This window comes from Hermetia illucens, chromosome 5, assembly GCF_905115235.1.
Source record: "Hermetia illucens chromosome 5, iHerIll2.2.curated.20191125, whole genome shotgun sequence".
Classification (NCBI taxonomy): Eukaryota; Metazoa; Arthropoda; class Insecta; order Diptera; family Stratiomyidae; genus Hermetia; species Hermetia illucens.
The window spans coordinates 58,412,563-58,435,964 of record NC_051853.1 but is presented as its reverse complement, the minus strand read 5'-3'; the positions used below and the strand labels follow the sequence as shown (position 1 = coordinate 58,435,964).

Sequence of the window (23,402 nt, the reverse complement as noted above, 5' to 3'; positions counted from 1 at the left end):
TGGTTTAGTGCCTATGATGTGTACGGATAAGCTTCTCTAATACATTCGCAAGTCCGATCCATTGAGTGTGGATACTACTTATTAGATATACTATGGACTATATTTCCACTATCATTTATCATTGCTCCTCTCAATGCAAAAGCCTTGGAGTTCAACGTACTTCCCATAATATAGGCTTTTCGATTTTCAATTAACAGCTTAACCAGTGTTATTCAGGTACTCAGAATAATCAACCAATTTGCGGGTACTAACTTTGACAAGGGCTAACGCTGCTGGTATATTCTATATTCTTTACAACGTGCCATTCAAACCTGTTCTTTGAAAAACCAAATATTCAACGCAATATTTTATGTTCAGGGAAACTACCGAGTTCCTAGAAGTTTGAACTTGCAAATATACATATATTAATGAACTTCAAACATCATCATTTCCATATTTCTGGTATTTCTGGATTTCAATATAAATTCTGCATGATTTAGTGGTTCGTGCGTTAAAATTTTGAAAGAGAAGTTCAATTTAGTTGATCATGGGCGAATGTAATGCCAATCACCTTGTTCCCTGCCGTTCCAATGCGACCTCGTATTTTAAGTATTTTACCAAACCGCGGGCCCTAGCTTCAGATTGAACTGCCGCGTCATCTGTTAAAATGATTCAGTGGAACAAACTTTTCTTAAATTTCCTGTTACAGTTTTCTTTCCGTAGTGTTGAGTATGCAACAAATATTCCATCATTCATCTGCATATGCCAAATTCATTACAGCGCTATGATATGAATGTTTTTTCACATATCTTCAGCGGTTACTTCTTTTGGCTTGTATGAACTATTTGGGATAATTAAGACTTGCTTTGTTCTATTTGCTAGTGATATTTATTATGCTTGCAAATTTCGATATTTCGGGAACCACTAGTTCCCTTCATCAGTGCTAACAAGTCGCCCAGGGATTAGATCAACTTCGTTGGTGTTTTTCTTTGTTGAAAGCTTTGTCAATTGTCAAATCCTTCACAATGCGTTTTTTTTACTCATTTTAAGATTTATGATGCCTCATTGCGATATTTTCCTGGTTTAGTAGATTTCTTATTTGGGTCATGAATTTCATTGTGTTTTAGTTAACTTTTAACCATACTCGTCTCATCAACTCCGTCTGTAGTTAAAAGGCCGGATACACTACGTACTGTTCTGACTTTACTAGAAGGTTGCCACTTACATCGACCGAATTGATTTGCCTAGCGACGTATCCCAATACCAAATTGCAGTGGGTAAGGCAAGACTTTAATAATAATAAAGGCGAGACTATCTCTTATTTTAATTCTATCTCAGATGCAAATATGCGTCCAATTTTGAAACGTTGATATTTTCCCATAATTTAGTTGATTCGGCTATCTTCTGCAGTTTTGCGGGCCGCGGAACCGAGGCGTCTTGTTCAGTTTTAACGTCAGATTGCTTCTACTTCGATGGTGGCCGATAAGGGCGCGTGCTTTCCGTCTGGTTCTGCTAGAATGGGCACATTTGTGGGCATTGACTGTCAATCAGAATTGTACCCACTGTCACTTTGTCTTTGTTGCTAATAATAATGGCATTTCCGTTTTTATAGAGTTTATATCTTCGTCTAAATTACTTCAACTTGCTTAATGCAACTCACTTTTTCCAAATATTTGTAGTTTTAAAATATTGTCGCTTTTTAATTTACTTTCTTTTTATTAGGTGAACGTTCAAGCTTGTCATAGTTATCTTTCGATTTGGATGTTTGTCTTCCAATGAAAAGCTTGTGAACTTTTCCTTCACTTCTCCAGTTTCTGAAACGGAAATAACTTTTCGGCGGTATCTCCATTTGTTCAGTTGGCTTCTAAATGCTAATCTCTTGTTTTGACGTGCAAAATGTAGGGATGTATTTTGCTTTCACTATGCTATTTAATTTCCCTGCGTGAAGCTTCGGAGCCCAACTTCTCCTCATATGCTCAACTTTAGCTTTGCAATATTTTACAAGGTAGTGAGTGGCCGGTAATGTAATTGGTTCCCGCAAAAGGTTTTCGTATCCATAGTATAATATTTGATAGAAGGTGATGTTCTAAATTTGGCTGAATGCTTTTCTATCGGAGGATCATAGATGTGGAAACCACTTTGAGCTTACGATTTGAATGTCATTGTCGTTTGGGTTCTCATAGAGGTTACCTCTATCGATTATTCCTCTTCTTTTATTCTTCTTCAAGTTAGTAAACGCCGCCATCCACGTTCAATTCAACCTGCCAGTTACGCTGATAGAGCCTACAGTGCTCCCGGCTACTGGTTGAACTGAAAGCACCATCCACATACCGGCAAATCAAATGGCACGATGTGTTAAATTCTGGCCGTAAAAGGCTTTGAGACGAGAATTTGACACACTTTTGGGTGCGAGCATTTGTAAAAAAAATGTTTACCAGCCATGAAGATGATCATAAAATTCTCGCTCACAGCCTAAACAAACATGTCTGGCCGGTTGGCCGAATCATTTTTCATTTGATCACCGAGCGTGTGAACAGTCAGAACTGAAAGGTTTTTTTTTTATTAGGGTAAAGGAAGCATTTACGCACACAGTGTTGGACTCCCGATTCGGTACGTCGTCGGACTTCCAACTAAACACCTCCCCATCGTCAGAGAGCTAGCCTGGAACCGTTTGTCACATTACTTCGGGCTAGTCGCCGAACTCTCCCGCCTTGCGGAGCCTTCAAATCAGGGAATTCCTTTCACCAACGGGAGGGGACAGGAGGAAGGGAACTGTCAGTTCAAGGAACCCTCTGCCATCCGACTTCTCCACCGGTCGAGTTCTATCTTTTTAGCAACGAGAAGGGCCCGAACTGAAAGGTTAACTGGATCCCATTCACACACGTAAAAGTCCTTTTCCATGTAGAGATCGCGAGTTTAGGTTTCCCAAATACCTGAAACCTCAACCTCATGTATTCCTCGGAAACTTGGGTTCTTAGCAAGAAGAATTGCGAACTCTTGACCGCGTTCGAGAGAAGAATCCTCCGAAGAATTTTTGGCCCCCTACATGAGGATCGACAATTCCGTACATAATGACGAAAACTATGAGCGATACCATGACCGTCAGCTTGTGGATAAAATCCGGCTCAATAGGTTACGGTGGGCGGGTCACTTGATCTGTATGGATGAGGATGATTCAGCCCGGAAAGTCTATAAAAGCAATATCTATGATAGAAAAAGAAGACGAGGCAGACCCTGCCTAAGATGGAGCGATGGCGTAGGTCAGGACGCCAGACAGCTTTTAGGGATATCGAATTGGTGGACCTCGGTGCAAAACCGGGATGTCTGGAGTTCCTTATCAAGGCAGGTCTAGACCGGATAGCGGTAGTTGCGCCATTGATGATGAAATATCTGAAACGATACTACTTCCTATACAAATCATACTGGATAAGCATTAAAGCGTTTCTCATAGCTTGTTTTGCTCTGCTAGTGCTATTTTATTTACCATTTGACCGCTGGTTTCCCAATGAGGGAACTTTTCTACATGTCACCTTAGACAGGTGACTATTAGGGGAAGATAAAGCAGTTTTTCCTCAAAAGCAACAGCAGCAACAGCAAAAGCAACCTTTCTTATAAATTCCATCCGATCAACGAGCTTAAACATATTCTTTGGTGGATGTAGGTACCGCGTCCATTTCTGACGAAAGGGAGAGAGGGATTCTCCAAGTCCGGAGTTTTCTGAGATGTGCTAAATACATATCGAATGGCGGATGAAAAAATGGGTATTAAAGGGCTTGGATAATAATACCCAGGCTTTGATGATGAATAAACTTGTGTAGATCCAAATACATATATGGAATTTAGCTCTGCTTCTCCGCAAGAAAGAGCCTGCTTCCAAAATCGCTCCTAAAATCTGTAAACGTTCGCCCTAATTATCCGAACTGAGATTATGTATACTGACAATTGCCTCTAATTTCCCTATTTTCCCATAGTAGGAAACTATCGTACATCCACACCTTCCACCCGTGTAGTTCTTTGGATCGCCATGAAATTAGCCTTTTATTGTAAGTCCTTTTCAAAAATTTCCTGCAGCGAATCAGGGAGAAAAGCAAAGCAATTTACCGAAGATATAAATATACCCGCTGGACCAACTGCAGCCTCGCAATAGGAGCTTTTATTTTTCCTTGTTTCAAACAAAATAACTGCTACAGTCCCACAACTGGCAGCTTTTTCATTGCATTTACTGTTACAAAACATTTGCAACAATACGTACTTGACACCATGAAAGGCGCCCACCTTCAATACCATTTCATTGTTTCCAATGTACGCAATTTATAAATACATCGACATATTTTCTCGTTGCTTTTATTCACAGGCCCGAAAATAAGAAGAAAATGTTGTAAGTGAATCACATCATCATACTTGGATGTCCAAAAATAGCTGCGCTACGTCATCCTATCTCCTCGCAACTCCATTAGTTTCTTGTTACTGCCCTAGTTAAACTTTCTCCCCTTTCATCTAGCGCCGAGTACATCTCAAAATCAATAGCTAGCAAGCCACGTAGTCATTACAAGATTTGCACTGGCAAAAATCAAATACACACAAGGTCAGAAACGAGCGACATTCATTCCTAATTTCACTCCATTTATCAGTGCCGCGAAATCAAGACCGTGGCCATGATGCATAAAATCATAAAGTTATAAAAGTGACACGATTAGCACTTAACGCCGTTTTTATCTAATCTTTCGAGTATCTTATTGAAACAAGAGTCTAGATTACAGTTGATAAAATAATTGAATCAATGACGACAGTAACGCCAACGCCATTGATAAAATCAGTAAATAGTCGAAACGGCTGCGAGCGACATACACGAGAATACGAAAATTTTAATTCGCCTCTGTCTTGCTCGAATAAAAATGGCCGAAGAATTGAATTTTCACTTGTCATCGTAGTTCCGTTGATAACGAAAATCGATTCTCATCGGTGCTCGCCTCTAAAATCCAATCTAAACACTCAACCCGACCCCACATCCAAATACATTTTCGTCGCACTGTGTGAAAAAATGTGAGAAGTGTGTTGTGTAACCCACTATAACCCACTATAAACATACTTAACCTTTTAAGGCATTCAAATAATACAAATCGTGCGCAATATTTACACCATGACTACAGTTATACACAGCTTATACACATAATAATAATCATACAATCAGCCGGCGGTGGCGTTACGGTTAAATCTCTTATTGAAAACGAAATCGGAAGAAGATGACGGAGCGAGAGAAATGCAGAGGAGAGAGCGAAGGCGAGCGCGAGCCGGCGAGCCCCACTCGAAGCGGATGGCAGTGTGTGGAGAATCGGGGAGCCAGATGACAGCGAGGCTTGCGCTCTGTTGTGTGTGCCAATTGGGGAGCGCGCATCACTGCGTCCACGTGGTCTTGTTGAACGTAGTGGTTGGTGTTTGTGTTTAGAGAATGCAGTGCATGTCAAAAGTGACATAATAAAGCCGGCTGGCCGCTGTCAGATATTTTGCCATGCGGTGAGCTCTGTTGCCACATTGCGGGGGGCGCTGGTTGGGGTTCAGATTGAACAGTTGAAGTAAGAAAATTTGAGTATAAGTGGAACTTCTTACTTTGTTTTGCTCCAACACCGGTGTAATGTAGGTGTGAAAATTTTGCGATAGCAACATAAATTTGAAAAATAATAATATTTAGATAATGATATCTAGAATCATTGCCAACGGCCGGAGCTTTTTTCTGGTGAATGTCCCTCACCAGCTTTACATTTTTCAATAGCGAATGTACTGATATGACATTGGTAGAATAAATGATATCATCGTACTAAATTCGATTCGAAGGTAAGGTAATGTTGTGCGTGCTAATGATAACACACCAGATACTATTCGCCTGAGAATCCCAGTTGATGGAAAACGACCCAAAGACTACCCGAAATAACAAGTAACCTAGAGTTGATCTGACAGTTGGGCACTCTCGCCATATAAATACCTTTTATGGAATAGAGTTCAATTTTATTTGGATATGTAGGGGGGGGGGGGGGGGGGGGGGGGTGGCTGTTGCATTTGACTTTAATGTCTGTCCATACAATTTTTCTAGGATTGTGTAGGAGACAACATAGTAGTAATCAACACATTGTTGTTTCTAGTCCATCCTGCAAACGCGACATATATTGGCTTACTCTGCAGACTGTATGACCTACCCAACACGATCAGTTTGCCATCAAAAAAACTGATGGACTGAAGTGTTTAATATAATCAGGAGCAGAAAAAAGAGCTATTATCGCATGCAAATCAATATCCGAGCTATTCGGAAGGCATATTTTCGGTAACAGCGCAATGACAACTGGTCTCAACTTAGCCTGTCATCAGTCCGACCAGACTGACGGATTTTATTTAAAAATTTTAATATTCATCAGTCATGTATGTATTGTAAATAGAATTTGATGAAATTTTGGCCTTTTCAAATACAAAGAAGCGATTGAAGAGTTATTTTCGAAACAACATGAGCATAATCTTAACGTTTAATATGAACGGTAAATTCCGCCTTATATTGAGCCTCAATGTATGTAAGGGAGTGCGATGAAAAAAACCACAAACTTAGATGAACAAAGAGACTCTTCTTAGATGGACAATTTGTATGAAATCATTAGTTTCGACAAAAGGACTCAGATGTTTCGCCAGATTAATAATTTCGACTTTACTGATATTTAACTCCATCAAGCCACTTTTTATCACATACTTCACACCGGCAACCATTTAATTGATCTCAATGTATCATCGAAAGATTAACAATTTTTTTCTGTGTTTAATCCTTTCAATTCCATTCAGTTCTTCTTCTATGCAACTATGAGAACATCATCCACCACAAAGAAGAAATATCGATAAGCCAGATATTCCACACTGTTTTTCACATTCCATTCTGCCTTGTCTTTATCAATGAAGTTTTGGAGATGTTTCCTCTTATGCATAAGAATTATTTTCATAATCCCAATTTACATTGTTATGAGTAACGAACAACCTTTTCATATAGATATATGTGCCCTGTTCACTTCTTTGCCGAGCATAGCGCATCCCCATAGTATTTTGGTTTTTTTTGCCATTTACTTTGTAAGGAAATTGTACTTCAATTTCATTATCATTACATTTAATATTATGTCCATAATGAACCGGCATTTCCGGAACAATGACAATCAAATCAAGAACATAGAAAAAAGCTAAAAAGGCTGAGATTATTCCCAGCGTCGTTGTCAACAGAAGAATTGCCCTAAAGAGTGATTTTCCAAACTGCAGTTATCAGGCTGCCGCAAAAAATACTTGGTACGCGAGGGAGAAACCAAAATAAAACAGGATGAAAAGAGGAAGTATATAATAGCCCAGAAGTCGAGTGTGGCGGGGATGTTAACCTCGGAGACACGAGACAAAGCGTCAGCAACTATGTTGTCCTTGCCGGACACGTGCTGGATATCTGACGTAAACTGGCTTATAAAGCTCAGATGTCGAAGCTGACGAGGGGACGCTTTGTTGGGCTTTTGTTTCAAAGCATATGGGCTTATGGTCCGTGAACACTGTGAACGGCCTGCCTTCAAGGGAGAAACGGAAGTATTTGATGCTGATCGTAGGTACTGTAGTTCCGTTGAGTGGGGTTCCACTGCCTAGAGAAGAAGCTCAACGGTTGCCAGACGTGATTCACCTTTTGGTGAAGCGCGGCATCTACTGCGGTGTCAGAGGCATCAACAAAAACGGCTAGAGGTGCATCTTGCAGAGGAAATGCCAAGAGTGTAGCTTCAGCCAGTTGTTGTCGGGATTTATTGAACTCGCGGGCAGCCTCTTCAGACCACACGATCTCTCGTGTGTCCTTAGTTTTGGGGCCAGACAAGTACGCGTTCAAAACGGATTGGTGTTGGGCGGCCTTCGGCAGGAAACGACGAGGAAGTTTAGCATTCCCAAGAACCTCCGCAAATCCTTTACAATTTTAGGACGCGGGAAGCTTGTAATCGCTTGCACCTTGTCTGAGTCGGGCTGTATTCCTTCAGGGGAAATGGAGTGGCTGAGGATTCTCACTTGTGTTTGAAGGAACTTACATTTCTCAATGTTTAGGACTAGCCCGGCCTCAAGGAGACGTTGAAAAATGCACTCGAGATAGGCTAAGTGCTCAGACTCTGAGGAAGAAGCGACCAAAATATCATCCAAATATATGAAACAGAAGTCCAGGTTTCGCAGTACCGAGTGAATGAACCTTTGAAAGGTTTGCGCCGCATTGCACAATCCGAAAGTCATCCGGGTGAACTCAAAGAGTCCAAAGGGTGTGCATATTGCCGTCTTTGGAATGTCTTCTGGAGCTACACGGATTTGATAATAAGTAGTGTTAATGAGGTGCTGCACATTGTGCTTCACTGGTTTGGAGAGACTACATTCGGTACTAATCTGGCTGAACTTTTGGAGAAGTGCCCGAACACGAGAGTCGGTAATGTCTTCTAAAAGAACGGAAAGATTATTGCCATTTGTCCCGACGAATTAAGGTTGGTCGTGGAATCTATAAGAGACTTGTTTTGCAAGTCCACCAGCAATCCATAGTGACACAAGAAGTCTGCGCCTAGTATGGGGAAGCTGACATCCGCCAGGATGAAATGCCACGAAAATGTCCTCCGCAAGCCAAGACTCACCTCCACTTGCCTATACCCTTCGGTGTTGATACGGGAGTAATTTGCCGCTGCTAGTTTCAGGGATTGTGGAAATAGTTTATGGTGTTGGGGTACGGGAAGAACCGAAACTTCCGCACCAGTAACCACGAGGTCTAAACTGAGTGGAGAGCGCCGGTGACGTTCTCTGGCCGCTGGTATTCGCAACATTCGAAATAAATTTCGAATACCGCGAATCCTGCCGCGCCACATTCTTAAGAAATGGAAGCTCCATCGGTTTGCTGCAGGTATTCCAATGCTTTTTCTAATCAAATATTCCCGTCTGCATGCTTAATTTATAGTAGACCTCTTTGATAACTTTCTTCCACGTCTTTTACATTTGTATCCCACCGGTGAAAGTTCATTATCAGAATTCGTATCAGTTATTCTCCAATCTTTGGCATTGGCCGACCTTAAAATCTTTCTTCACGACCTCTGCAGAGCCTTAGCGGATATTTTGTTCCATGGTCCGCCTAACTAATAAATAACTTCCGTGAAATCAATGGCTTTCAGCATGTCTATTAATAGTTTATCATTATCATGTGGAATAGTAGTTAAAAGTTGACTTCTATACCTTCTTTTAAGGGTTTCAATTACACCTTAGTCCATAGACTGTATAAGGCTAGTGGCATTGGGAGCTAAAAACACGACCTTAACATCTTCACTTCAAAGCTCTTCTTGATTGGGGTCAGATAGCACGATGTCGATTGGTAGCAATATGTTTCGCGGCAAAAAAGTTCCAACCAGAAGAACACATTCTTCGAAAAACCAGTCTTTAAAAATTGTCGTGTCCGTCCAGATGATTCTCTGGTTTTTGTAAGATGTAGGCAACCTTCAAGTGGGTGCGCCCTTGACGTGTTTTGCGAATTATAAAAAGGAGCGTATAACATCTGCGAGCCGCTTCGGTCATGCTGCTCCCAGGGCAGAGGTGAGGCAGCGTCTGGTGAGTTGCCTCTGGCCTGGTACGAAACCGTAGCCGTCTTAGTCCCTCTTTTACAAGTAATCAAAGTTTCTGCCCTCTGAATCCATTTGAACAAACTAGAACTAGGATACATTATGTTTTCTTCGTTTTTATCATTTTCTGGTGCCGTAAACAGGGAATCTATCTTAGATGCCAAAGATCAATTTTTTGCCAAATCAGAGAAAAGAAGGAGAAGGAGAACTAGAACATAAGGCAACAAAACTCAAAAACTTTCACCTAAATTCAACTGCATAGGAATCCTTCTCATAAACGGGAGTCAAACTCAAGCTGGCATTAGCCCGATCAACTCTGCCACGGTATTACCTTATGTGATTTAATATTTTACTCGCATATTATATTGAGCATTTTTATCTAATGTAAGAAAACTTGCTTATTCCATTTTTGATCCGGTATACTTACTTTCCATATATCTTCAATTCAGAGATCACATACTTTTTCCACAGCCTCGTAAAATGTGGCAACATAGCAGCTCCAACCAATTCGAATTGGGGAGCCAAATAATGAGACTCTTAATTCGCTTATGCTACAAGCATAGCTATATTGGGGCCCGAGCACTGTGTGACGTAGACCCGAAGACCGATTACGGATAGTGGGTTACGCGAATCGACTGTGTTGTGGGCCGAAGAAATATGTCGGGGTTGCGGGGTGGCGGGCGTCACAATCTGGGGGCAATGAATCCCAAGATTCCATGTTGATATCTGCCTGTCGAATGACGACAGGCGGCTGAGTGTGCTTTGGACGCGACCTAGGCAGCCCGCGAAGAGAGGAGCGAACGAAAGAGAAATTTCGTGGAGTGCATTCGTTGTTGTCGCGGCGTGTTTAGTTGGAGCCGGGTCGAGGCGGAACGGAATTATGCGGTGCGATAACGATTGCCTATCACACGCTAGGCGACCGAGCCATGTCGGTGATGGTAGCCAGTATCGGAATGTGTTCGTCCTCGCCTTTGGGAAATTCGCACATTCGAGGCCGCTGAAGCTGCTCAGGCTTGCTACCGATGCTCGTGTGATAGGCGAAGAATTGGTTGATTTCGGGTTCCGGAATTTATGAGCATTGACACATTAACGAATTTACTAGTTTGGGTACAGTGGGGCAAACAAGTTAAGAAACTGTATCAGTTACGACAGCAAATGAGTGAGTTGCAATGGAGTTACACATAAGGATGGAGGACGAATATGTGGTTATTAATTATGCGTTTTTGGGGAGCAAAATTTCGTCTGGATTGGAAATATTAAAATCATGTATGTCCCCTTACCTATGACGTTTAGAAACAAGCCAATGCACTTCAGTGGTATTAGATACATGGAAGAAGCTCTAATCCAATATTGAAAGAAGATGTGATTCCAAATGTGAACATTGATGCAGTGAAACATGCTATGCAACTTCCCTACCTTAGCCCGACCTATTGCAGTGGCCATATAAGTTTGCATCTTTCTTTTCATAGCCCCAAGCACCTGCATCTAAACCCCCTCGAGCTCCACTGGAAAACTATTCAGCTCTTAATCACATCAAACGGTGCTGTCCATCATAATTTACTACGTACAAGCGCGATGCTCACCGAAAAACCAGCCAAAATCCGAGTCATAAATAAACTCATAAACTTGCCGAGCAACTTTTTTCTTCGGTGTGAAAAAATCACTCATCCATTATTTTTTCAATCCACCACACACCCACCCGGCGACCAGTCAGTCACAGCAGCACCAGCAGCACGGCCGAGCCAGTGTATAATTTCTGAGTTAACTAATCGGAATCGGATTCCCCTCGACCTTGGCACAATGAATGCGGCAACACGGTCAATTTAATATTATATACACAGACGGAATGCAGAGTAAAAGCAAAGCAGAGTGGAACGGCACATATAGCGTGCGTATGTGCGAAAAACACGGGAGAACAAACGGACCGACTGCAGAGCGAAAGAGGCGGAAAGAAGAAAACGACATTTTCATTCTGGTCCGTGGTGAGTTTCATTCAAGACTTGGTGCCCGCTCCACATGGGGGAGCACACTTGCAAGATGTGTATACGAGAGAGACGAGGAGATTGGAAGACTGGGTAGATGGGCGGCAAAACGGAGAGCTTTGCAGAGCGGAAGAGCTCATTTGTCCCGTTGGCCGCGCTCCGTGCATGCACTGGTGCAGTGACTTAGCTTTCGCCTTCCCCTGGTTCCTTGGGAAATTGGAACGCAGTGCATGTTGCACTTTCTGTCACAGAGGCCACAGGGTGCATTCTGTGTTGGGTGACTGTAGAGGCATTTGTACGTTTGAGTGGTGAACCCGCAAAATATGTTAGGAGCGATGCGCGTGAGGGGGGAGGCTGGGTCGTATGGGAACGGAGGAAAAGGATTCTGCACTGTTGCCGTGAACTTGTTCTTCCAGAGTTTGGTTTGCAAGAAAGCTATTGCTTGTTCCGGCATTTTTCCAGCAAATTTAGACAAAAGACCGGTATTGCCAATGCGTGCAATTTTCTTTGTTGGTTTCATTGGAGTGTGGGGAAAAATGCAATGCATGGAATTTATCATTCCATTTATTTACACTGCTTGCCTGCAGTTTACGTCCAAAGATATTAATCCCTAAAATAATTTGCAGATTTATCAGTTCGTCACGGCAGAATAATCAATTTAAAACGAAGAGCTTTTCGACTGTCTATCAAGCATTACAGATGAAGTTTTGTTTGAAATTCCGTTTAATATTTTAAAAAATATGATTTAAAAAAAACCAGCGGAAGAAAATTTCATTCAACATTATTCATTACTAAAGCGGGTTATGTAAAAAGGTCTTTTACACCATACAGACGGATTTTAGTGTACAATCATCCATTGTGTTCCATTTTGTTTGCCGTAAATTCGATATATTTCGACAATCCGACAAATATGTATTGGTTTCCTCGTGTTACACGGTCTTCGGTTCAAAATGAAAACTCATTTTCTTTTGATATAGTCACGGAGGGAGTTGAAGTGCTTTACCAGGAATCGGCAGTGATGGTGCGTGGGTGGGATTGATGCACTATGCCCAACATATAGGCTTACGACAACTAAGACTGGACTGGAGAAAGGCTGGAAAAGAATAAAAATTAAAGTTTGTTCCTTTTTGCCCTCTAGATAAGGTGTGAAACAAAACCTTATTAAAATCGGTTTATTGTCTATCTCTCTGTCTATAATACGCCACTTATTCAGAAATGTTTACGACTTTATTGTAAAAAATATATGAAATGTCAATGTCACAACAAAATGAATATAGTGGCATACTTAACGGATCCATATATGTACATTACAAGCTACATACAAATGAAATTGTTCTTTAGGCGCTATTTCCATGCCCGGAAACCCCTCTTTGAAATGTCTTTCAGAGTCGATGTAAAATAAGCTTCAATGTTTCCATTCGTATGCCAGTGTTTCCCGTTGATAGCTATAGGTATAACTTATCGTGCCGTGTCATGCAACTTCCAAACGGCAGTCCAAAAGCGATTGCATTTTCAAGTTAACATATCCTCCACTGACCCTAGTATTAGCAACGGGTATGTCGTTGAAACTGTACAACACTCAATACGTAGCAAGTACTCATTATTTCGCAATAGACTGTAGTGATCAATAAGTAGTAGGATTATATTATATATAAAAAATAATTTGTTGCTATTACAAAACCTGAATAGTTTTTAAAATAGGACCCTTGTTCGCCAACTATGGGATCGAGTTGTTGTCCCCACCATGGAAGAGAAAAAAATTCGGTAAAACCTTGTGTGGGATGTTGAGGAAAAATTTGTTTAATGCATTTCAAACCGTCTGCTGAAATTCGCCGACGATTCACTTTTTGTTCATCTCTCAAAATTTTGATACAAGCTTCGCGTACATTTTCTCCATTGCCAAACTTTTTGCAATGATGATTTGAACTATGATAATAATTTTATTAGATCTTAACTCCTATTCTGGTGATTTTTCTCGTAATGCACGATTCAAAACAACCAATTGTAGTTGATTTCGACCCATTGTAATAGAATCGAAAGGTAACAGTAGACAAAGCCTTTTTGTCGCACAAGAAACAGTATGATTTTCGAAAAATGTATGTTCCGCTTTAGTGTTGATGTTCGAGATTAACAGCAAAAATTGGAGAGCTTAGTGTAGCGTTATTTTTTCTTTAGGAGTATTTTAGAATATCTACTTCTCATTTAGTCATAATCCAATGAAAAAAAATTCTTTCTTTATTTTATTGTAAGGCGCCTAATTTCATTGTATCTGAATTGCTTTCCATAACTCTCATCCTAGGGCTTCTTGAGCGGCTTTAATTATTCTATAAGCTCTTCTTTTGTTTTCTTCAAGTTATACTGCCACTTGGTTGTTCAAATTGTTTATCCGTCCAGGGCGAGATTTGTATTCAACGCTAAAATCTTCATCCTTGAAAAGTCGAAACCATTCCCTATATATTTTAATAATAATAATAATCGTTGGCGCAACAATCCATGTTGGATCAGGGCTTTGAAGTGTGTTAGAGCACTTCATTCAAGACCGTAACGGTACACTAGGAGGCAATGTGGTCAGCATTGCGCTCGCCCGAGATTATTACCCTGATTTGACTCAGGTACTCATTCACAGCTGAGTCGACTGGTATCCGACGTCAAATCACGATACAAATTCCACTGCCACCGGCGAGATTTGAACCGCGACCTTCCATACGATAGCCTTGCGCTCTAAGCACTCAGCTATCCGGACACTATATATTTTAGTAGCTATAATAATTACCCAAACAAAACGGATTTCAACTGCCCTTTCCTTCTAATTCAATGAGAACATTAAAGTCTTCCGCAAAAGCTTCTTGGTTGTAATAACATGAACTTTTTGATACCGTAAAAAGCAAGATTTTCGTAAAAAATTCAAGAATTCAATGCAGTAGACCTAGTATTAGCAGCAGGTGTTTAACCCCTCCAAAACCAGTAAAACAGCCCGTTTTTACCATGTCCATTCACAACAGCTAGGGCAATCCTTTAAGAATGGACCGAACTAATTTGTACACCCAGTAAATACCATCTATTTGTTTTTGGTGATAGCACCGACATCTATATCATTCGATTCTAATATCTACATCAAATTGGATTGGTGTGCATCAACTAATGTTATCTTTGCTACTGTAATGGAAGACTCACCTGGACAATAACTTCTCGTATCACTCGAATTCTCTAAGCTTTGGCTAACATTTGTCTGTGTCACATCAAGGTATTCTGGTCCGATATAATCTCTAGTTAGTAATTATGCAGAAATGCCAGTAGATAGATAACATATTAAGATAGGGTGACGACGATGTGTTGGTAGCTACGCAAGGATGATAGTTTGCCATAGAACATACATTGCTCAAAATATTTTAAAAGAGGTGGTGTAACATTTTCCAAAAAGTTCTAGGATGAGGTGAAGAACATAGCCAGCAACCGATAACGAGTTTGTTTTAAGCTCAATCGCCATCTACACACATACAGCTATGGACAAAGAAATAGCGTACTCGTTCACTTCACTATAAGATCTTATATAAACATAAGGCAAAAATTTAGTTTCTACTTTCAGGCGTTTGTTTGATATTGCAAAAACGTTAAAAGACATTGTTGTTATCATTATTGGGTATATTATTTTCAATTTAGCATCCAGTTGTTAAAATCCAAGTGGACACAAAAAAAAAACACAAGGACCTTGTTATAACATTCAGTAGGTGTCATTATTTTTTATAACTGCGTCACACCAATGTGGTAAATTGTCTATAAGTTTTTGACATCTAGTGAAGGAAATCGAGCCCCTTGTTTCCTGTATACATGTCTTCCCATTCATTGCTGACTTTACTGGTATGGAATGAAAAGCTGACACTCCATTGTAGTTTTTCATATATGAAGATGGATGGTATTTATCTAAATATCAATGTTTTTTTCGTAATAGTGACCCCAATAAAACCTTAAAATTGTCTACGTCATGTGTAGCTGTCTTTATCATATATTATGGATTAAATTGTTCATCTTTTCTGTAGTGCAAATATGCTCCCCTACATGATTAGCCTCCGTTTTATCGTGGAAAATTATCCTTTTTCAAAAATTAAAATGCTTTTTTTAGCAGCAAGATAAGCGGGGTTTCACTTTTTTTTTTGGCAAAGGTTTTTTTTTACTGTCCTGTTCGTAAGCTAAGCATTATTGAGCGTTCTCCACATAAGCTTATTGGAAACGCATATGAGCAACAGGAATGAATAGAAATATTTTAAGTCGCTTATTTTTCTCGAAAGCTATGAACTGTCATTTTTACTAGCGAGTGCGCAATTTTTTTATAATCGAAGCTTTTGATGAAAGTAAACAATGTTCCTATGAAGTCAAATCATTTCATCTTGCATCAAATGGCTGTTTCTCTTTCCCCTTTTATTCTGACTCGTCTGTGTTTTCTTCTTGCATTTGGTCGTTGAGAGATTTTTTTATTTGTTATGAATCCTTCATGAATGGCAATTTTTTGCTTATAAAGGAATTTCACCTTGGTACGGCTGGATTCGGCGCTTCTACTTGATCAAGATGAATCGGAGTTAGGTGCTATGCCGCCGTTCTTCAAGAATTTGTCTGCACCAGGTAATGTAGGAATTCCTAACAATTCGTCTGCAAGATGCAATGCCAATACTTTTTCCTAATATATAATTTCAATTATTTAAAACTCTAAAAGGGGAAAAGGAGAAAAATCTTGTTTGAATGTGATTTAGATGGCAAATTTTCAGATTGTCGGCCCTTATAAGAAGGCCACACATTTCCCACTGGGATACCCTTTTCATCTTGCAAACGAATGAGACGTTTGGCAAACAACACAAGACGTGCTAGGCTTTTTCTAATGCACTCGCATATTTTTCTTCGCACTCGTCTCGAAAATCTCCCATTCACCACCACCACCGCACGCCGAGCTGCGAGAGAACGTCTTCAATGTACGGAAATGCACCGGGCGACGTATGGCAGGGAGTGCGCCGCACTCCGTCGCTTCCGACAGCCAGCAGACGACTTTTTCGTGTCAGCCCGGAAATTTTCTCCGCCGCCAATCCGTCATGGGACGGTGGGTCTCCGTGGCCGCCAGTCAAAATACACAAAAGTCAGTGAAGTCTCCTCACGTCCGACTTCAAATTTCGCCATCTTGATTGTGGCTCTGCGATGTTGGTTTTCCTTTTCCACGACGTGCCGTCTTGCATGGTCTCTTTCTGGCCCGGGTGGTTTTGGCGGGTGCAGCCGGCTCGCTCGCTCTCGTCTCTTGCTCACGGAGAATTTGGAACAGTTCTCATCGGCTTAGCACGGCCGTCGTCTGTGACGAAAAGCTAAAATCTCGAGCTCCGTCCGTCTCTGTCGTGTTCTCTCTCGCGGCACAACATCACACACATTAGAAGACATTTTGATGTGGAATTTTTTCTCATCAGCTCCAAGAGTGCCGAAAATTTCAAGTGAGAAGTGTGGACGATTTTCGTAGGCCAGGATTCCCGAAAACTATCCAGATCGCCGCGGAAAATGTGTTTTTTCGGGACGTGCAGATTTTCCGGGTGGAAAGTGTCTCGCATAAACAGATTTGTTGGTGGTTAAAAAGAAAAAAATCGCCACGGTCGTCGTCGCTTTTTTGACATTTTGCAGCGACGAAAAGGGAAGTTCTCTGGTCGTGTGTGCTCGGTGTGTGTATGTGCGTTGTGGTCCGTCGTGAGTTTATGAAGTGCACAAATTGAAAATAAGAAAAAATAAAGTCTCGATAACTTACAAGAAATTGGAAAATTTCAAACGATCAGTGGAAGCCCGTTAAAAAGTTGAGAAATGACAGTATGAGGATATCGTGGAAGTTCAGATGGTGCGGTTGGAAGAGGAAAAATCGGTGTTAAAAAGGTTCGTAGCTGGTCGGGGTAAGGGGGAAAGTTTGTGTGATAGGATTTTCAAGATTTTGAGTGAAAAAATGTCGGCTCACGTTTGCTCTGTTAGATATCGTCGTCACGGAAGGATTGTGGTTCTGTATGCATGAGGCCTCGAATCGCTGGCGGATATGTCCGAGCCAATTTTGGGGTTGGGAGGAAATGGGGAAAATCATTCTCAACTGTCCGCTTGACAGATCCTTCCATTTGTCGACTTGCAGTTCTCCCTCGCCTATTCCGGCAAATGCAAAGGAAACTTTGTAGTTTACCATGAATCCTTGTGGTTGGGTCATATGGCCGCCGTGCAGAAAAAGAACGTCTATTGCAATTCTTCTTTCGGGGTGCCCACTCGCATTATAGCGCTCAAGAGATCCTGCTCCTGTCACTAACCCTATCACTTGACAATTATCACAGCTGTACATAGAGAAGATTCCGTTAATCTAATTTACCGCGTTTAGTCAAAGGTTCCTCTAATTCACTTCCAATTTGTGTTAATTTCAGATGTCCGCCGGCGCCCAACTGCAGATGGCACCCCAGACGACGACCATAGCTCATCATCAACATCACTCGCATCATTTATCTCAGCAACAACAGCATCATCAAATTCAACAGCAACTACATCATCACCACCAACAACAGCAGCAGCAGCTTCAGCAACAACAGCTCCAGCAGCAACAGCAGGCGCCGCCCCATCTCCAGCCGCCCTCGTCTTTGCCGCCACCCCACTCTGCTGCCGCGTCCGTAGTCGGTGGTGGAATAGTTCCTCCTGCGAACAATCAAGACTCAAATATGAGTACAGGATCGTCACATAGTGAAAAGGATGCGAACGAATTGGTGGGCTTAGTGATTGCAGGCGGACCGGTGCATGGGGCAAACAATGGGACGGGCGGTGCAGGTACCCAGACAAATCTAATGTCAGTGAGTGGCCCTGAGAAATTGCCCCGCACGCCCACCGAGCGTAAGCGGAAACGGAAAGCGCCTCCTGCGGATGATTCAGGAGGCGGTGGAGGGGGCGGCGGTAGTGGCTCTGCCGCGATATCGACTGTAAGTTTAGGATCGACAAATATTAATTGTAATTTAGGAAGCGGGGAAACCGGACGATGTTTAGGTGGTAGCATGTCGGCCATGAGCGGTAGCAAGGGCGCCCGACTAACTATGCCCCTGAATGATAGTAAGAAAATTAACGAATACTTCACTAAGCATACAGCGAGTAGTCCCATAAGACCGCATACGGGCGCGAAAAGCCCGTCACCGTCGCAGCACGGGCAGTACCCCATGTTCCCGCCTAGTCCCCAGACCCAACTCAATCCATTGGTCACCGCCACGGTGGGTGGAGGTGGCAATGGACCAAACACGCCGGGTGTTGTTAATTCCGAATTTCACTATAAAAATCGTCAATCTTCCAATATTGTTCCTCAATCACCAGTTTCGACAATGCCCTCACCGCTCATAGGTGTCCCTAGCGTTGTCAGTAACTCAAATTCGGTGGTCGGTAACTGCGGCCCACCCCCACCACCACCGCCCCAGATTGTAGGGCACCAATCACAGTCACAACAGCAGCAACAACAGCAAAGTCAGCAACCGCAAATGTCAGTGCCGCAACAACCGCAGCAGCAACAGCCGCCACAGGTCCAGCAAAACCCGCCCACGATACAGCTCCAAACACGGGCCACTCAGACGGATCTTTCCTTCCTCGAGATCCAAGAGCGTGATTCCGATTTCGAGACGAGCAAGACGAAAATTGACGAGTTGACAAGGCTCTCGGACGAGCAGAAATGTCAGATAGCAACACATCAAAAGAGTATCGAACAACACAAAAGCCACTCGAATAAGTGCATCGAAGTTGTGAAGAAACTCCTGAAGGAGAAATCCAGTATTGAAAAGAAGGAAGCCCGCCAAAAGTGTATGCAGAATCGTCTCCGGCTAGGTCAGTTTGTCACGCAACGAGTCGGTGCAACATTCCAGGAAAATTGGACCGATGGCTATGCATTTCAAGAACTAGCCCGGCGACAAGAGGAAATCTCAGCGGAACGGGAAGAGATCGATAGGCAAAAGAAACTTCTAATGAAAAAGCGGCCCTCAAACGCTGAGACAGGTCGGGGAAAACGTAACAATAGCAATGCAGTGGGAAACACATCGCAACCTGGTGTGTCCGCTTCTGGCAGCACGTCTGCAAGTAATCTCCACAATGGATCAGATGCTGCAACGTTCCTAAAACCAGATCCTGTGTCGGGCTACACAGCACAGGAATATTATGAATGTGATGAAATCTTAAAATTAAGACAGAATGCGCTGAAGAAGGAGGACGCCGACTTGCAGCTGGAAATGGAGAAGCTTGAGCGCGAACGTAATTTACATATTAGAGAATTGAAGCGAATACTGAATGAAGATCAGGTAAGCGTACGTGTTTAGCCACTTGGTGACAGGCTCTTCTATAACTTCCCTCCTCCTATTTCAGTCACGCTTCAACAATCATCCTGTGTTGAACGACCGATATTTACTGTTAATGTTACTGGGGAAAGGAGGCTTCTCGGAGGTCCACAAAGCGTTCGACTTGAAGGAGCAAAGATATGTTGCATGCAAAGTACATCAGCTGAACAAGGACTGGAAAGAAGATAAAAAGGCGAATTATATCAAGTAAGTGTTGAATGTACATAAAATTCCATTTCTATCCATCCAAGGGGGGAGGAGCCCCAATCGTTCCCTTTATGTCTTGAATTGTTTGCCTTCATTTGTGTTTTTACCTATGCGACTTATATTTGAAAATCAGATTTTTACCTGCTTTCGATGCCAACAAGTGAACTTTTCTATTTATAGAAATATTCGAATATGCGGCCTTGGGGCTCGTTCAGGTAACTGCTAAAATCTGTTGAATATTTGGGCTGTGTACACATGTAGCCCCTTTGTCATGTTCATAGAAAAACTGTATTGAAATTTTCTGTTGGGATTCAAAGATTAGATTTTATGTCTTTCATTGGCCGATAGATGTATAAAATCTCTTAGAATGGATATTTGATTGGAGCATGCTACTTACCTGCCTTAAAATTAATAATTGTAGTGACGGTTAGTAATAATATATCTCATATTTAAAATTCGACCTTTGCGCTACAGGGAGCGCGTAAAATGTAGTTTGGTGATAAAAATTCATAAAAAATGGGTGCTGTGATGAAAGATATAATTGGCCCGAATCAAGGAGGAAAGATGTGAAAGCTGGGCATTTAGCGAGATCCATACATCAGGCTTGAAAAATATGCCTAATGCCGTTTGCATCCGCAGAGAGCGGAGGCTTGAGAATCGATGTCTTTGTTGGTGTTTGGACTCCCAAAAAAGAAAAAAAAAATATATGCTCAATGAATTTACTTATTAGATCTTCAGAATTAGAGAGTGCCAAAAGTAAATTTAACATAAAAGGGGTAGATTGGCTCCGTTTTGCATAAAAGTCGGATATATTCCCTTTGAATATTGCTACCGGTCGTTGGGACACTTCTCTTATATTAGCAATATTTGATTTCGGTAGCAATCGTTATTAATAGTAGAATTTTCATTAATGATGATAAGCTTAGATTTACCATATAAACTTATCCCTTCGGCTGCTATTAATTTAAGTCCTGGTTTAGTTCATTGCACTGACTATTGTTTTCGGAAGCGATGTTCTCACTCGCAATATTTTGTCGATTTGGTTTTGGGAAAGTTTAATGCGGATTCACCGTTGTTTCTTCTCGTTTGCGTTATCCAGGCTAAAAGCTTCGTGGATTAACTTGCTACAAAACCTCTTCCTATCGCCTATATTTCAATTAAATTTGTGAACCTTAACACGACCGTCTGGTCGTGAATAAAGTACGGTTCAATAATCGAACCACTTAATACGTATGAGGATGATCTAGCCCGGAGAGTCTATAAGGGCGATATTTATTTTAGACAAAGAAGGCATGGCAGATCCTGACTAGATGAAGTGATTTCCTAGGCCAGGACGCCAGACAACTATTAGGGGTATCGAACTTGTAAATTTCGACGCAAAACCAGAATGTTTGCAGTTCAGCTCGGCCTGTCGGTTACAATGGTAGAGCCGGCAATGCATCCGGTTGCCAGTTGAACTGAATGCACCATCTACGCATTGCTAAGCCGCATTATTAATTCAACTGGGGACGTGAAAGACCTTTAGACGAGAATTTAAGTAAAATGTTCGCCCACAGCCTAAATAAACATGTCTGGCTGGTTGGCTTTCTGAATAGTCAAAACTGAAAGGCCAATTGCAGCCATTCACGTTACGGAAGCCGATCAAATGCTGGCTCTTTAGGTGTAACTGACAGGCCGAACGGAACGTGGATGGTCGGGTTTATTAAAGCACGGGTTATTACGACATTGATGTTGTCGCTGGAATCCAGGTGACTGTTTGAGGATTTCCGTTGCAGTCCTTGTTTAAACTTCAACTTTATTCTTCTCTAGGACTTTTATCGCCAGGCACATGCGACTTTTCATTTTTGCGTCCGTCGCTCGTTTGTGGAACAAACAGCGGGCTGTCGACTGATGGAAGCAATGCTGTTACCATGGGATCCTGAATTTGTTGCCTTCGCTTTGCTCATTTTATATTTCAGTTTTTAAAGAATTTACCGGAAAGACTTAACTAATAGCTTATCATAAATCGAATGCAATTTACAATGAAAATACTACTCTAGCGACATTCAACTTCAAATTTGTCATTTAGGTATTCAGAATAGACTTGACGTTAACGACTTAAGCATCTGGTAGCTCCATGCCAATAATGATACACTGTTTAGAGTGTCACGACTTGGTCAATTTTGCCGTAGACATATTCCTGCTGTAATGGATTGTCGTATATATCTCCGCCAGGAATAAGGTCGTTATTTTTTGTAAGGCTGGGTCAATTCCATCACTGTCAGGGAGTCACAGGGTGGGGGAGCTAAAAAGTGATCAATCATTCAAAATACCATTCATAACGATATCTACTCAAATAAAGTTCATAATAGTATGTTATATAGTTGTTTTTGGGAAATTGTGCGAAAATCCCGCTTAAGAGTTCAGATCATTAGAAGAAATTTAAAAAAAAATCGATCCTTTGTTTTTTCCCTGAAAAAAAAAGCCCTATATCGTATGATTCGGCAGCGCGTCCTCAAAAAAACAGAAAGTGATTAGTGTGACATACTAAACGTATATACATTACCAGCTATGTGAAAATGGAACAGTTTTGCACTGAAATATTATCATTACAAAAGAAATATATAAAAACTTTCATATTTCAAGCGCCGGGTCTCCGATTTTCGATTAGTTTTTATGGTGATTACTGCAGAGCAACGCGTTTTCACAGATGAGCCTGGAAGAGCCACCTAATTCTTCTCCATGGATTTCCATAATGAAAGGGGATACGCTAGTGTAAGATTCGTTATCTGCATTGAATCCAATCAGATCAGAGCCTTGAAGTGTGTTAGAGCATTTCATTCAAGTGTCATGACGATACGCTATATGATACCAATGAAATTTGAACTGCGACCTTCCGTACAACAGCCTAGTACTCTGGATACATAATCAAGCACAAATTTTACCTAGCTTATATGCGCTGTCAGCTGTTTTTCGTTTCTCCCAGCGCCGTTAGCTCGTAAATAGTTAAAACGGCTAGGTTGGACTTTCTTCTACGACTTGAATCCTTTTCAAATATGACTTCCGTAATTTTTGCTGCAGTAAAGGGACCACTTGGGAATATAGCTATTTCTAATAAACCGATCTACTTTCTAGCCCTTTTAGGCAAAATGCGGAAAAATGCAAATCAAAGTTTTCAGTTCAAATTCGGAGCCAATCTCAGAGGGCAGTCAGCAGCAGTTTGAGGAAAGATAATACGGTCCATTGAATTTGTCCTGTCCAGATAACTGCGTGGTTAGAGCACAGGG

The 23,402-nt window shown here is 41.6% G+C and overlaps 1 protein-coding gene across 7 annotated transcripts in view; it reads left to right on the top strand.

Annotated features, from left to right (window-relative positions):
* The window catches only part of LOC119658227 (serine/threonine-protein kinase tousled-like 2), a 197,704-nt gene that overhangs the window by 168,577 nt on the left and 5,725 nt on the right, over nucleotides 1-23,402 (top strand). For 6 of the 7 annotated variants that reach the window (XM_038065495.1, XM_038065494.1, XM_038065496.1 and 3 more), the window contains 2 exons: nucleotides 18,001-19,893; nucleotides 19,958-20,136. In XM_038065495.1, coding sequence (XP_037921423.1) covers nucleotides 18,001-19,893; nucleotides 19,958-20,136 — 2,072 coding nt within the window. Of the gene's footprint in view, nucleotides 1-16,888; nucleotides 17,477-18,000; nucleotides 19,894-19,957; nucleotides 20,137-23,402 lie in introns of those variants that run through there. The other variant, XM_038065499.1, reaches the window with a different exon arrangement.